The 12212-nt window shown below is 40.2% G+C and overlaps 1 protein-coding gene across 1 annotated transcript in view; it reads right to left on the reverse strand.

Moving 5' to 3' along the window:
• The window catches only part of ppp1r16b (protein phosphatase 1, regulatory subunit 16B), a 147574-nt gene that overhangs the window by 6436 nt on the left and 128926 nt on the right, over positions 1-12212 (reverse strand). Inside the window, exons 7-9 of the mRNA XM_080424405.1 lie at positions 3330-3455; positions 1348-1423; positions 181-310 (exon numbers count right to left, since the gene is read on the reverse strand). Coding sequence (XP_080280531.1) covers positions 181-310; positions 1348-1423; positions 3330-3455 — 332 coding nt within the window. The remainder of the gene's footprint in view (positions 1-180; positions 311-1347; positions 1424-3329; positions 3456-12212) is intronic.

A 12212-nucleotide genomic window follows, 5' to 3' on the forward strand; every position in this document is an offset into this window, starting at 1 on the left:
CAATGCTGTGTTTAATTAATTTAACTCAACTGTTGCTTGGAACTTTTAAAATGTGGCCTCATTGTTTTATCAAATTTTCTAGCCAGTTTCTGACAGCTTACACAAAAACGTATACTTTCTTTACACTCAAACACTCAAACTTGTAGTAGCACAAAGCCACCACCAGATGGCAGTACCTACCCACGGCTGCCTGCGCTGGACGTTCGCCTGCACAGTGAGGTCTTGTGTTTGAGTTGTGACTTCATGATGATGTCATGCTTGTGTTTGAGGTCCAGCAGGATGGCTCTGAACTCCTCATCCTCACACAGATCTAAAAGCAGGGTGTGAAGCAAGGTTATTGTAATTTAGCATTTTTCCAATACCTTTCAGTTTTTCTTTCGTTTTTACTTTATGTTTTCAATTTAGTTAATTTAGTTTTGGAAGTGGTTTTGCTAGTTTAGATTTGATTAAGGCTTAGTTTTAGTTTAGTTAAACTTTGTTAGTTTTAGTGCTAGTTTTTTTTGGTTTGTTGTTGTGCGGTAATAGTGAAAATAGCCATCTACAATCTACTAGGGTTTCCTAGGCGGCCTCTTACCCACTCAGCTATGGCCCGCCCCATGCTGACATAGTATTACATTATAACATTATACCATCTGACAGAAGTAGACAGATATGCTAATTGAACAAAACTAACATCACATCAGATTAATGTGATTGGTTAGCCAAACTATTGCACCTACAACTAAACGCATTAGACCTGACACCTGGAGAAGACAGTGTTCCAATATTCTATTGGCTGAGTGCAGTGGGTGGTGGACATAGTACTCAACCCCACTGCCAGTAAAAGTAAAGAGACTCACGGTCAATATGACTAAAAAAGTGAAGAATGCGCTGTCAAATTTGTACTTTAGTTAAAGTACTGGAGTACATGCTTTTATAAATAGGCCTACATGAGCAAAGAATTCAAAAGTACATGCTTATAAAAAAAGAAAAGAAAAAAGTACAAATTACATAGTACATTTTCTTTTTAGTATCAATGCATTGCTGCATTAACATCTACAAAAACATTCGAAGATTTTCCAGACATTTAAAGAAATATATAAACAGTGAAAATATCAGATCTACTGAGCTTTTATATCAGCCACTTTCACTATTTGAAATAGGGCTTAATAGTGGTTAATTCCCAATTGACCTTTTCCCTTCCTAGGAATGTAATGGAGTCAAAAGCACAATATTTGTCTTTGAAATGTTGTGGAGTGAAAGCCATGAGTATGCAAAAACTCAAATACTCAAGTAAAGTACTGATACTCAAAGTAAATGTACTCGTACTGTGTGCTTGGTGGGAGTGTGTTGTGAGGTAAAACCTACCAATGGGGGTCTCCTCTAGGAAGGTCTTGGCATTGAGACTGGCTCCATGAGAGACCAGCAGCTCTGCCACATGCATCTGCAATGGAACAGCATCAACGTATGAAACAAAGGAGAAAAGATCCGAACACTCAAAAAAGGACGTACAATCAGTACTTTAACCCATTTAGACCTGAGGCCGATTCTACAAATGTCTTCTAAAACAGTTTTCTGAAACACTTATGTTGCTATATATCAGTGGTGCTCAAACGTTTTCATGTCAAGGACCCCCACAATTATATGCATTTGGCTGCCAACCCCCATCTCAAAATGTTTTGTTCCAGGGACAAAGTATAAAATAATGCTTTTTATCTCAAATCTAAAAGGACACAGAGGTCATTGTCTATTACAAAGGTTAAAAAGCCAACATGTTTGGACCGCGCTGGTCTTCATCAGGGCAAGTATGACACTAACAAACACACAAGTCCATACATAGTGTCGAATCACGTGAGACATGCAGGCGCAAAGTCAATCAGTCACAATTAGTTACTTGTGACTGAGTTAATTGTGTTTTTTGGGGGGGTGTTAATTGTAACTAATTGTGACTGATTGATTCTAGAAGCACCATCAGTCTACAGTACATGTTTTATCTCTACTGAGCACCTTCTGTGTTTTTCTCAGCATTAAAGTACAGTATGCTTTGTTTACCTGTATCTTTCATGTGTGTGTGCGTGCGTGCGTGTATGTGACAGAGAGTGAACGTGCATGTATTCACAAGCATATGGGAGTGCTTTTCTAGTATCTACTGTATGTGTGTGAATGCCTAACTACCCTTGTGTGTGTGCGTGTTAAGTGTGCAATCTGTGTGTGTGTGTGTGTGTGTGTGTGTGTGTGTGTGTGTGTGTGTGTGTGTGTGTGTGTGTGTGTGTGTGTGTGTGTGTGTGTGTGTGTGTGTGTGAGAGAGAGAGAGAAAGTGAAGATGCTGTCACTTATAGCCCTGAGGGGTGTTTGGGTATTTGTCCAGGATTTGCTGACTGTACTTTTTTTTACAGCATCTTGTAAATATTTGTGTCCTTGTATTGTATCTCTGGAGTGTGTGTGTGTGTGTGTGTGTGTGTGTGTGTGTGTGTGTGTGTGTGTGTGTGTGTGTGTGTGTGTGTGTGTGTGTATTACTATACTTGTGAGGGTCAAATGTCCTGGTATAGTAGAATGTGAGAAATATATATTGTGATGACATTTTCCTGGCCCCCACAAGAGAAATGGTTGTTTTAGAGTAAAAGAAAAACACAAATTCTAGTTAGGCTTACAATTAGGACTTCAGGTTGGTGTTAGGATGTGGCATTTAGAGGTCAGGTGTAAGGCTGGGGCATTTAGAGGTCAGGTTTAGGGGTTACGGTTGGAGTTATGTCTGATTTATACTTAGGTGTGTGTCGGTGTCGCACACTGAAAATAGCCGATCTACAAGCTGTAAATGCAGAGCAGTGAGACGCGGCGCGTTGTGAACTTGTAGATATGCTATTCTCGGCTTTAGGTTTAGGGTAAAAAATTGGGGGGGGGGAAAGTGTAAAGATGGCATTCATAAATTGTCCTCACAACTTAAGTATTGTTATACAAACTTGTGTGTGTGTGTGTGTGTGTGTGTGTGTGTGTGTGTGTGTGTGTGTGTGTGTGTTACCTGCCCCTAGGGCTGTCACGATCATAGAATTTTACTTGACGATTAAATGTCATACAAATAAATGCAATTTTCGATTTAATTGTGTTTGGCTTTAGGCTTTGTAAACAAAAATTGCCTAGGGCAGGTATGACAAATAACTTAAATATACAAAGAAATGCCCGACCATGACTGATAACAATAAACAAAATAAATAATGTTGTTGTGAGCTTGTAGATCTACTATTTCCACAATTATTTTGTATGAACATTTTTCAACATGGAAACGAGGCAAAAATAATAGTGATTGTCTCAAATAATTGCGATTAGGCGATGATGTAATAACGGTACTGTACCTGCCCCCAGCAGGCTGCGGCGTGGAGGGGCTGCCAGCCCTCAGAGTCCCTCAGGTCCATGCGTCCTCCCCCCTCCAGCAGCAGCTCAGCAGCCTGCACGTAGCCGTTAGCCGCCGCGATGTGGAGCTACAACACACACAGCACAAACGTTTTTTATGTACACTTTTATGTACACATTTTAACAGGGACCTCCAGAAGAGGTCCCTGTTAAAAAGATTTGTGTTAAAAAAAATATATATAAAAAAATGTCTTACTTACTTTGGCTGTTCAAAAATAGCAGATGTACAAGCTCACAGCGCAACACGAAGTGACGCTCTGTGAGCTTGTATATCTGCTATTTTTGAATAGCCAAAGTATGAAATAATAGTGGTTACAATTATTGGGATGCTATATTAACTCATTTGACTGGGGACCCCCTGGGACCCCCACAAGGACCCCTGGGGGTCCCCGGACCCCACTTTGAGAACCACTGCAGTACAGTACAGTACAGTACAGTACAGGATGGACAGTGAGGAAGAATGTAGGCCTGATGGCTATTGTTTTGGTACAACTTGTTCTTGCAGCAGCTAGAATAACTATGGTCTGATGATCACTGTGCTTGTTGGCACATTTTTTTTGTATTTTTATCTCAAAGGAACTAGGAGAAAACGATTTTCAAAAAGTTAATGCTCCATCCACTTCAATGTTAAAATGTAAACGGAGAAAAAAATCAAATTTTTCCATTTTTCCTGCCTGTGGCACATGGATCAACAAGCTTGAAATAAGCCTGGCAGTGAATGAGTTAACTGCGAAGCCCGTTTCTCAATTTCAAATCTCAGCGTATTATTAGCGTTTATGTGTCAAACAATGGGATGTAACGTTGCCAGGTTTCTCGCGAGAAACAAGCAGCAAGGTCTATGAAAACAATAACCCCACGTTTGCAACTACTTTCGCCTGCCCTTCACCGGGTAGGGTCACGGCCGTGTATGCGCGGACACGCACGTGCGCATGCACGTTGGGGAGACAGAATGTACATTTGTGTTCGCGCGACGGCTCGTGCGTGTGTGTGTTGGCGACGGGGGACGGCTCCTGTTGTTACATCTGTATATGCGCGGGTGTTTGTGTGTGTTCTGTGCCTCCACAACGCGGCGACGGGATGTGCGCGTGTGTACACACTACAAACTCACTTTCTATCCCTGATAAACTGTCTGTTCAGAGCGCATAAGCCAAACTGCACACTTTGGGTGCTCATGTCCCCCTACGGGTATGGTCTAGTAATAATAATAATAAGCTTGAATTTATATAGCGCCTTTCATAAACCCAAGGACGGTTTACATAAAATAAAATAAAATCAGTATAGTGCGCTGGTTCACAAAGTGGGGTCTGGGGACGCCCAGGAGTCCTTGAGGGGGTTCCAGGGGATCCAGAGCTAAATGATTGATAGTTAGGAACCAGATGGACCCTTACGGGTCTGCACAAATGTACACTCAAATGTCTTTGTTATATGAACACAAATTGTATCAAATTGGGGTCCAATGCATGTCAAACTGGCGGTCCTTGAAATGAAAAACTTCAAGAATCACTGACATAGCTAGAATGAAAGCTGTTGGCTGAATTAGTTTTCTTAGCTTTAGCCATACAAACTTTTTAACCTACTGTACCTACTGTACAGTAACTGCATGTCACCTGCAGATACGTTGACACTGCAGAGTGTCAGAGCTGAGCTGAAGCTAGCTTAAAGCATGGATGGAACATGGAGGATTCTGGTCCACAGCCCAGAGTTATTCAGCCACTATCTCCATAGCATTTAGACAGTTGTGGAAAGCAACTAAGCACATTTACTCAAGAATACAATTTTGGTATTTTACCCCCTTTTCCTTCCCAATGTAGTCGTTATGCCAATTGCTTCCTCCCCACACACATTTCTGTGTGTAGTCACTGCTGTTGTATACTTGCTCACCTCAGCGGCGGACTGGCCATTTGGCGTACCGGGCAAATGCCCGGTGGTCCGCTGGGCCAAATTTTTTAATTTTTTTTTTTTAAGAAATGTATTTTCGCTCCCGTTTTCAGATTATTACGGTCATTTCCGGGTCGCGCGGCCCAATTATTAGTTACGTTAATGTTTGGGCTGGGATGCTTTCCAGCAGGGGCCTCAGTGCGGCTACAGAGTTCATGTGCAGGGCTGGGCTGGGGGGGGGGGGGGGGGGGGTCAGCCCTGTGTGTGGTCAGCCCTGGCATGACCAAAATGCCAGGGCTGAATTTTGGTCCCAGTCCGGCCCTGGCTCACCTGCCTGCCAGTGAGGAGCCCCCACTGGGAGGACGTAGAGCCACCGTCCTACTCCTACAGCCCAACACTCCCTGCTGACAGGTGCCGCCCCAGCCCGTAGGAGTACGTGGGGTGACAAATATCACGCTCGCTGCCCGGCTTCCCTCCCCCGAACACAAGCCTATTGTGTTCGTATAGACGCTCGACAAAACCGGATGCACCGTGGTGGATTCGAACCCCCAGCCTCCGCAGTGGGGGGAAGGCACTGCGCCACTGCGCCAACCGAGCGCCAGTATTTACATTTTTGATACTATATACTTCTACTCCACTACAACTATGTTAACAGCTTACTTTGCAGATTTAGATGACTAGAGGTTTGCCTCAACACTTTTGTACTTTTACTCACGTATGTATTTTGTAATACAGGACTTGTAACTGAGTATTTCTACATTGTGGTATCGCTACATTTACTTAAAAAAAGTCAGAGTAGTTCTTCCGTCACTGCATTTTTAAGCTGTCCAAACTCCGGCAAGTGAGCACAATGCTGTAGCAGCATGGTCTGAAAATAGATGGCCTGAAATTACTATTGTAAGATTTCCAACGGCTGGAGAGGGAAAGTGCTTGAATGCTTTATGAGGTCAATCTGCTTGCGTATGAAAGCAGATGCAGTGTACCCTACTCTGGATCAAATCGTCGCTGTCGGGGGGGAAACCTTGTATGTCCAAAGCCGTACCCGTTTTATTATTCTTGTGTTTTTTACATAAAAGTAGTGAAAAAAGACGATATACAACAAGCTCAAAATGTTTTGCATTTTTACAACTTTTGTGTGACACTCTTCTATGACAACGTAGGGCATTAATTTGCAGGAAAAAAACATACAAAGTTGAAATATGGAGATACAATGCTTCTGCCTGACACGGGGTGACGCGCACACACACACACGCACACGCACACACACACACACACACACACACACACACACAAGCATCTTATTTTCATCTGGGACACAAAGACAGTGAGAGAGATGGAATCGGGGAACGCAATAAATCTCGTCTCTCCTTTTGAAATGAATGGGGGGGGGGGGGGTGCTGTGTTCCAGAGCAAATCAACTCGGGAGAAACATGGAAGAAAAAACATCGATAGATAAATCACATCCCTGTGCATCACCGCGTATAACACAAAAGCTGTGTGTAGTGCACACTTCAGGGCTACCTGGCTAATAGACTATTGGGTGACTTCCCGTCATGCCCCCCCTTCAAATCCTTTCACTGAATTACATTTTATTATTAACCCATTCAATCCGGGAACGCATCTTTGTCATTTTAATTTCTTTGGCTATTTTTGAAAAACATTTTTGCAAATCTTTGAATATATATTTTTGAAAGCGAGCATTTGTAACTCAAATCTTTGCTTCTGGGGGGGTCCCTGGAACAATTTTTTTTTAGATGGGGGTCCGCGGCCACATACATGTCTAAAAAGGTTTTCTAAATCCTAACAGTATGTTGCTATATCAGTGGTGCTCCAAATCTTCCATGTCAAGGACCCCCAAAATGATATGTATTTAGCCGCGAACCCCTATCTCAAAATATGTTGTTCCAGGGACCCCCCAGAAGCACAGATCAGAGTTAAAAATGTTCGCTTTAAAACATATATATATATTCAAAGATTTGCACACATTTTCCATGATAAAAAAAAAATAGCAGATCTACAAGCTCATGCCGCACTATGAGCGCACATGCCGCACTATGAGCTTGTACATCTGCTATTTTTGAATAGCCAAAGAAATCTTAAAATGACACGGATGCGTTCCCGGTCTTAATGGATTAAGAGGCATGAGCTGCCAAAGACCGCAAAACAAACGGCTCCCTGTTTGTTATGTGATCTGTGTGACATCAAAATAATGAAAGCAAAAGATCACTGCGATCAATCAGAATCTGTGACGATTCTTTACCAGCGACAGAGTAATACTGCTGTAATATTGTTTCATAAAGCACATTGTAAATTCAAAAAAATCAAAAAACAGCAATCTAATAATAATAATAATACATTCTATTTATAGTGCACTATACCTTTAGTCTCTGTCGGGGTGGAAACCTCATATATGTCCACAACTGTTACATTTCAGGATTTAAATTTAAAAGTAGCAAAAGTAGCTGATCTACAAGCTCAAAAACGCGTTGCTTCGCGCCACGCCGAAAAGGAGGTTATTGTTTCGAGTGGGGGTTTAACCTATTCAATCCGGGAACGCATCTCTGTCATTTTAAATTTCTTTGGCTAGGTGCCACGCTATGAGCTTGTAGATCTGCTATTCTTGAAAAATCGTGAAAAGTTGTGCAAATCTTTGAATACATATTTTTTTAAGCGAACATTTGTAAAATATTTTGTTCCAGGGACCCCCAGAAGCAAAAATGTGTAAAAATATATATTTAAAAAATATGTATACAGTATAATATATAATAATAATATAATATATGATATTTTTCTAAAATAGCAGATCTACAAGCTCGCTATGAGCTTGTATATCTACTATTTTTGAATAGCCAGAAGAATCTAAAAGGACAGAGATGCTTTCCCGGATTGCATGGGTTAAGATCTACAAGCTCATGTGGCGCATCACGAGCGTCTATTCTCACCGCGGGACATTGTCGTGCGATCAAGTATGAAAATAGGTCTAGAGTGGTTCAAAAGTGTCAAGTGTCGGGAGCATTTTGACAGCTTTCATTGTGATGGTCTATGGTGTTTACGACCAACTCCAAACCACTTAATGGCGCAACACTCTAAAATGTTTGGAAAGCAGATGAACTAGACTTCACAGAAAGCTCTCTGAACGCGACCACGGCTGTTCCATCTCTCCTTGAACTTCAGATCTTTATGTTGTTGTTTATCTCAAGTGCAAAGACGAAGAGGCCTTTTAGAGAAATGTGTGGGCCAATGGGAGATTTATCTGTTCCTGCAGGGCTGTGTTAGTGTCTGGCTGCTTTTTATGACTCGCCTGTGGTTGCTGAGAATATAAACGATTCACACTGCTACTCGCCAGACCCTCTACATGAGAGTTGGGGATATGCTGCTATAAAACATTTGATCTTTTTTTGTGCAAATTCAACCTTTGCCTGAATGTGTTATTTGAGTTTGTGCAAGCATTGATTGTCAAACCCTGCTCGCCCTTCCAGCAGCTACACTACTGCATATCTTCAACCCGTTCAATCCGGGAACGCATTCTGTGTCATTTTAGATTTCTTTGGCTACTAAAAAAATAGCAGATCAACCAGCTCATAGCGCGGCACTTGGTGCCACGCTATGAGCTTGTATATCTGCTATTTATTTTGGGGGAACAAATGAAAATGTGTGCAAATATATGAATATATATACATTTTTAACTCAAATATTTGCTTCTGGGGGTCCCTGGAACTAAATATTTTGAGATGGAGGGGTCCGCGGACAAATACATATCATTTTGGGTGGTCCTTGGTCCTATAGGAACATAAGTTTTTTCCAAATTTTTTTTTTAGGATTTAGAAGACATTTGTAGAATCCCCAGAAGCAAATATTTGAGTAAAAAATTTTCGCTTTAAAAAAATATATATATATTCAAAGATTTGCACGATTTATCCCAAAAACAGCAGATCTATAAGCTCGTAGAGTGACACTCAGTGCCGCGCTATGAGCTTGTAGATCCGCTATTTTCGAATAGCCAAAAGTATAAAATAATGGTTATAGCTATAAAAATCTAAAATGACACAGTATGCGTTTCCGAATTGAATGGGTTAACATTCTTTATTCATGATTCTATAATCAATTACAATTAGAAAAAAAAACATTTTTCTCCTTTTCCTGCAAATCAACACAGAAACCACTGTGTGAGGTGTCTTTCAACTGAAAAATGATCTGCACAAAATCAACTATTGTCATATACAGTAATAACAACAGCAAAACCCTGTTGTACAAAAGTTAATCTCAGATGATTCTGTTCTGTCCATCCTATGGCTAGTACAGTAGCGACAATGTCTATAGGAGCTTTTCATCCTCTGGGATTTCTTTTTCCCACCCATAGCATATTACTTATTTCTTATTTAAAAGTATTCTATCATTTGTGCGGTACACATGCATATTGCATATACAGTACAGTATACTGTAGGCCTACATTAAAACCAACACGAGGAAGGGTCATGAATTACTTAAAAGCTTAGTTCGTATTAGTTTGGTTAATTTGAATCGGGACAGATACAAAAATACATTGACAAACTAGAGCAATTAATCATCTGATGCCTTGCACCATAGTGTTTGTTGCTTATCGTTGCATAAGAAACCTCTTATGTCCAAAACTGTTACTTTTCAGAATTCAAATTCAAAAATTGCCAAAATTGCCCTTCTACAAGCTCAAAACACAACAGCTAGTTTTGCTACTTTAGTGTGACGCTGTAGTATGACGAAGTAGGGCATTAATTTATGAAGAAAGAAAAAAACAGTCTTTTACATCCACAGCATCTGCCAACCAAGCCTCCATGTGTTCCGCTCTGTCCTTGGATTAAGCCAGTAAGACAGGGAAAGCATCCGCGTCATTTTAGATTTATTTGGCTGTGAAAAAATAGCAGATATACAAGAGCGCAGCGCTATGATGTGCTATTTTTTTTTATCGTGAAAATCTGTGCAAATCTTTGAATATATATATATATGTTTTGAAGCAAACATTTTTTACTCCGATCTGTGCTTCTGGGGTTCCCTGGAACAACATATTTTGAGATAGGGGTCCGCGGCCAAATACATATAATTTTGGGTGGTCCTTGACATGGAAAAGTTGGACCACCACTGATATAGCAACATACTGTTAGGATTTAGAAAACATTTTTAGACATGTATTTGACTGCAGACCCCTATCTAAAATTATTTTGTTCCAGGGACACCCAGAAGCAAAGATTTGAGGTGAAAATGTTCGCTTAAAAAATATATATATTCAAAGATTTGCACACATTTTCACAATTTTTCAAAATAGCAGATCTCTAAAATGACATAGATGCGTTCCCGGTCTTAATGGGTTAACTGACTGCTCACCCACTCTGGCACTTTTGCTCATAGACTACAGGGACGTACACTAGCATCATAATCAGACGCCTGCTAAGGCTAACTGCCGTAAATGTTTCACCCATGATAGAGTGTCAATTGCTCACTATAATTCACTATAGAATGAACGTACAGTATCTACTGTATCTGTATTCCCACGGTAGTGTGTAGCTGGCTGACACTGTACATAATATAGCAACCTCAAATCATATTGATGCTCGATGCGTCGGTACATATAATGTATATATTCATGGACAGTAGATGTATGCTGTATAACTGGTGTTTGATTGTACATTATACTTACGTATCTACTGTATAATAGTGCATACATTATGCTATTCCAGTCTGCCCAAGTGCAGATGGCGAGGACTGACAGGTTTTCTATTTTAATTTAATTTTTTTACCATTATTTTATCATTATATCAAAAATAAGAAAACAAAGATCTTAGCTATTAACAGAATTTGAAAATAGCAGATCTACAAGCTCTCAATGTGATGCATTGTGAGCTTGTAGATCTGCTATTTTCAAATGCTACTTTCAAATGGCAGAAATATATATTGGGCTGAAGTGGTTAGTGTGTTTTGCGATAATAATCAAAGTCTAAAAAAGTAACTAAAATTGTCAAATAGTTGTAGAGGAGTAAAAGTACAATATTTGCCTCTGAGATGTAGTGGAGTAGAAGTAAAAGTACTGAAAACTGGAAATACTCCAGTAAAATAAAAATTCCTCAAAATTGTACTTAAGTAAAGTACTTACTTTACACCACTGTCAATCAATCAACCACCCCACCCACCCACCCATGCATCCATCCATCCATCTGTCAGAACTGTTGAATGAAACAGTACAGTGCTGTCAGATATGCAATCACATCCTGACTTCATCTGACTTCTTTGGTGACATGTTGACAATCAACATCCCTGTAATCAGATTTTTATTTTGGCCGTGACCTTTCCCTGTGTCACCACGGTAAAATAGAAGCGCACTGTAAATGTCACGGCATAAGCCATGGATTTATGTCTCTGAATGCCAACATCTGTTTGTTTCTGTTTGTTTATTATCCAACAGAAGGTGGCTCCGACTTTTATAATACCAAGAGAAAAATACAGTTCTCATAAATGTCTCATAGATGAAACATTCAAAAGTAAGAGTACAGTATAATCATCAAAAATACGAAAAAGAGATTAAATCCCTTGGGATTTAATCCCAAATTTAACAAAATCTCACAGCTCTATTTGGTGCAATGATCTCCGTAAGCCACATCAATGAAACAAATCACTATCAGGCAGAAACCTCTTATCTCCATATTTTTTCCTAATGTACAGTATTAATAAATAAAAAATAAAATTACTATTTTTGAATTTGACTCCTGAAAAGTAATAGTTTTGGACATACGAGGTTTCCACCCGACAGCAACTAAATGCAACACTCTGTAGAACAGGAGATTAACCTCATGTAACTTCATAACAGACGGGCGTCTGACGTTCACTCAGGCTTACAGACTCATGAAGATCTGCTATACTGTACATTGCTTACTGTGGTTGATTGAAGATTACCCTCTACTGGCATCCCTGTTTGGATA

This window comes from Gymnoscopelus braueri, assembly GCF_963280865.1.
Source record: "Gymnoscopelus braueri genome assembly, chromosome: 3".
NCBI lineage: Eukaryota > Metazoa > Chordata > Actinopteri > Myctophiformes > Myctophidae > Gymnoscopelus > Gymnoscopelus braueri.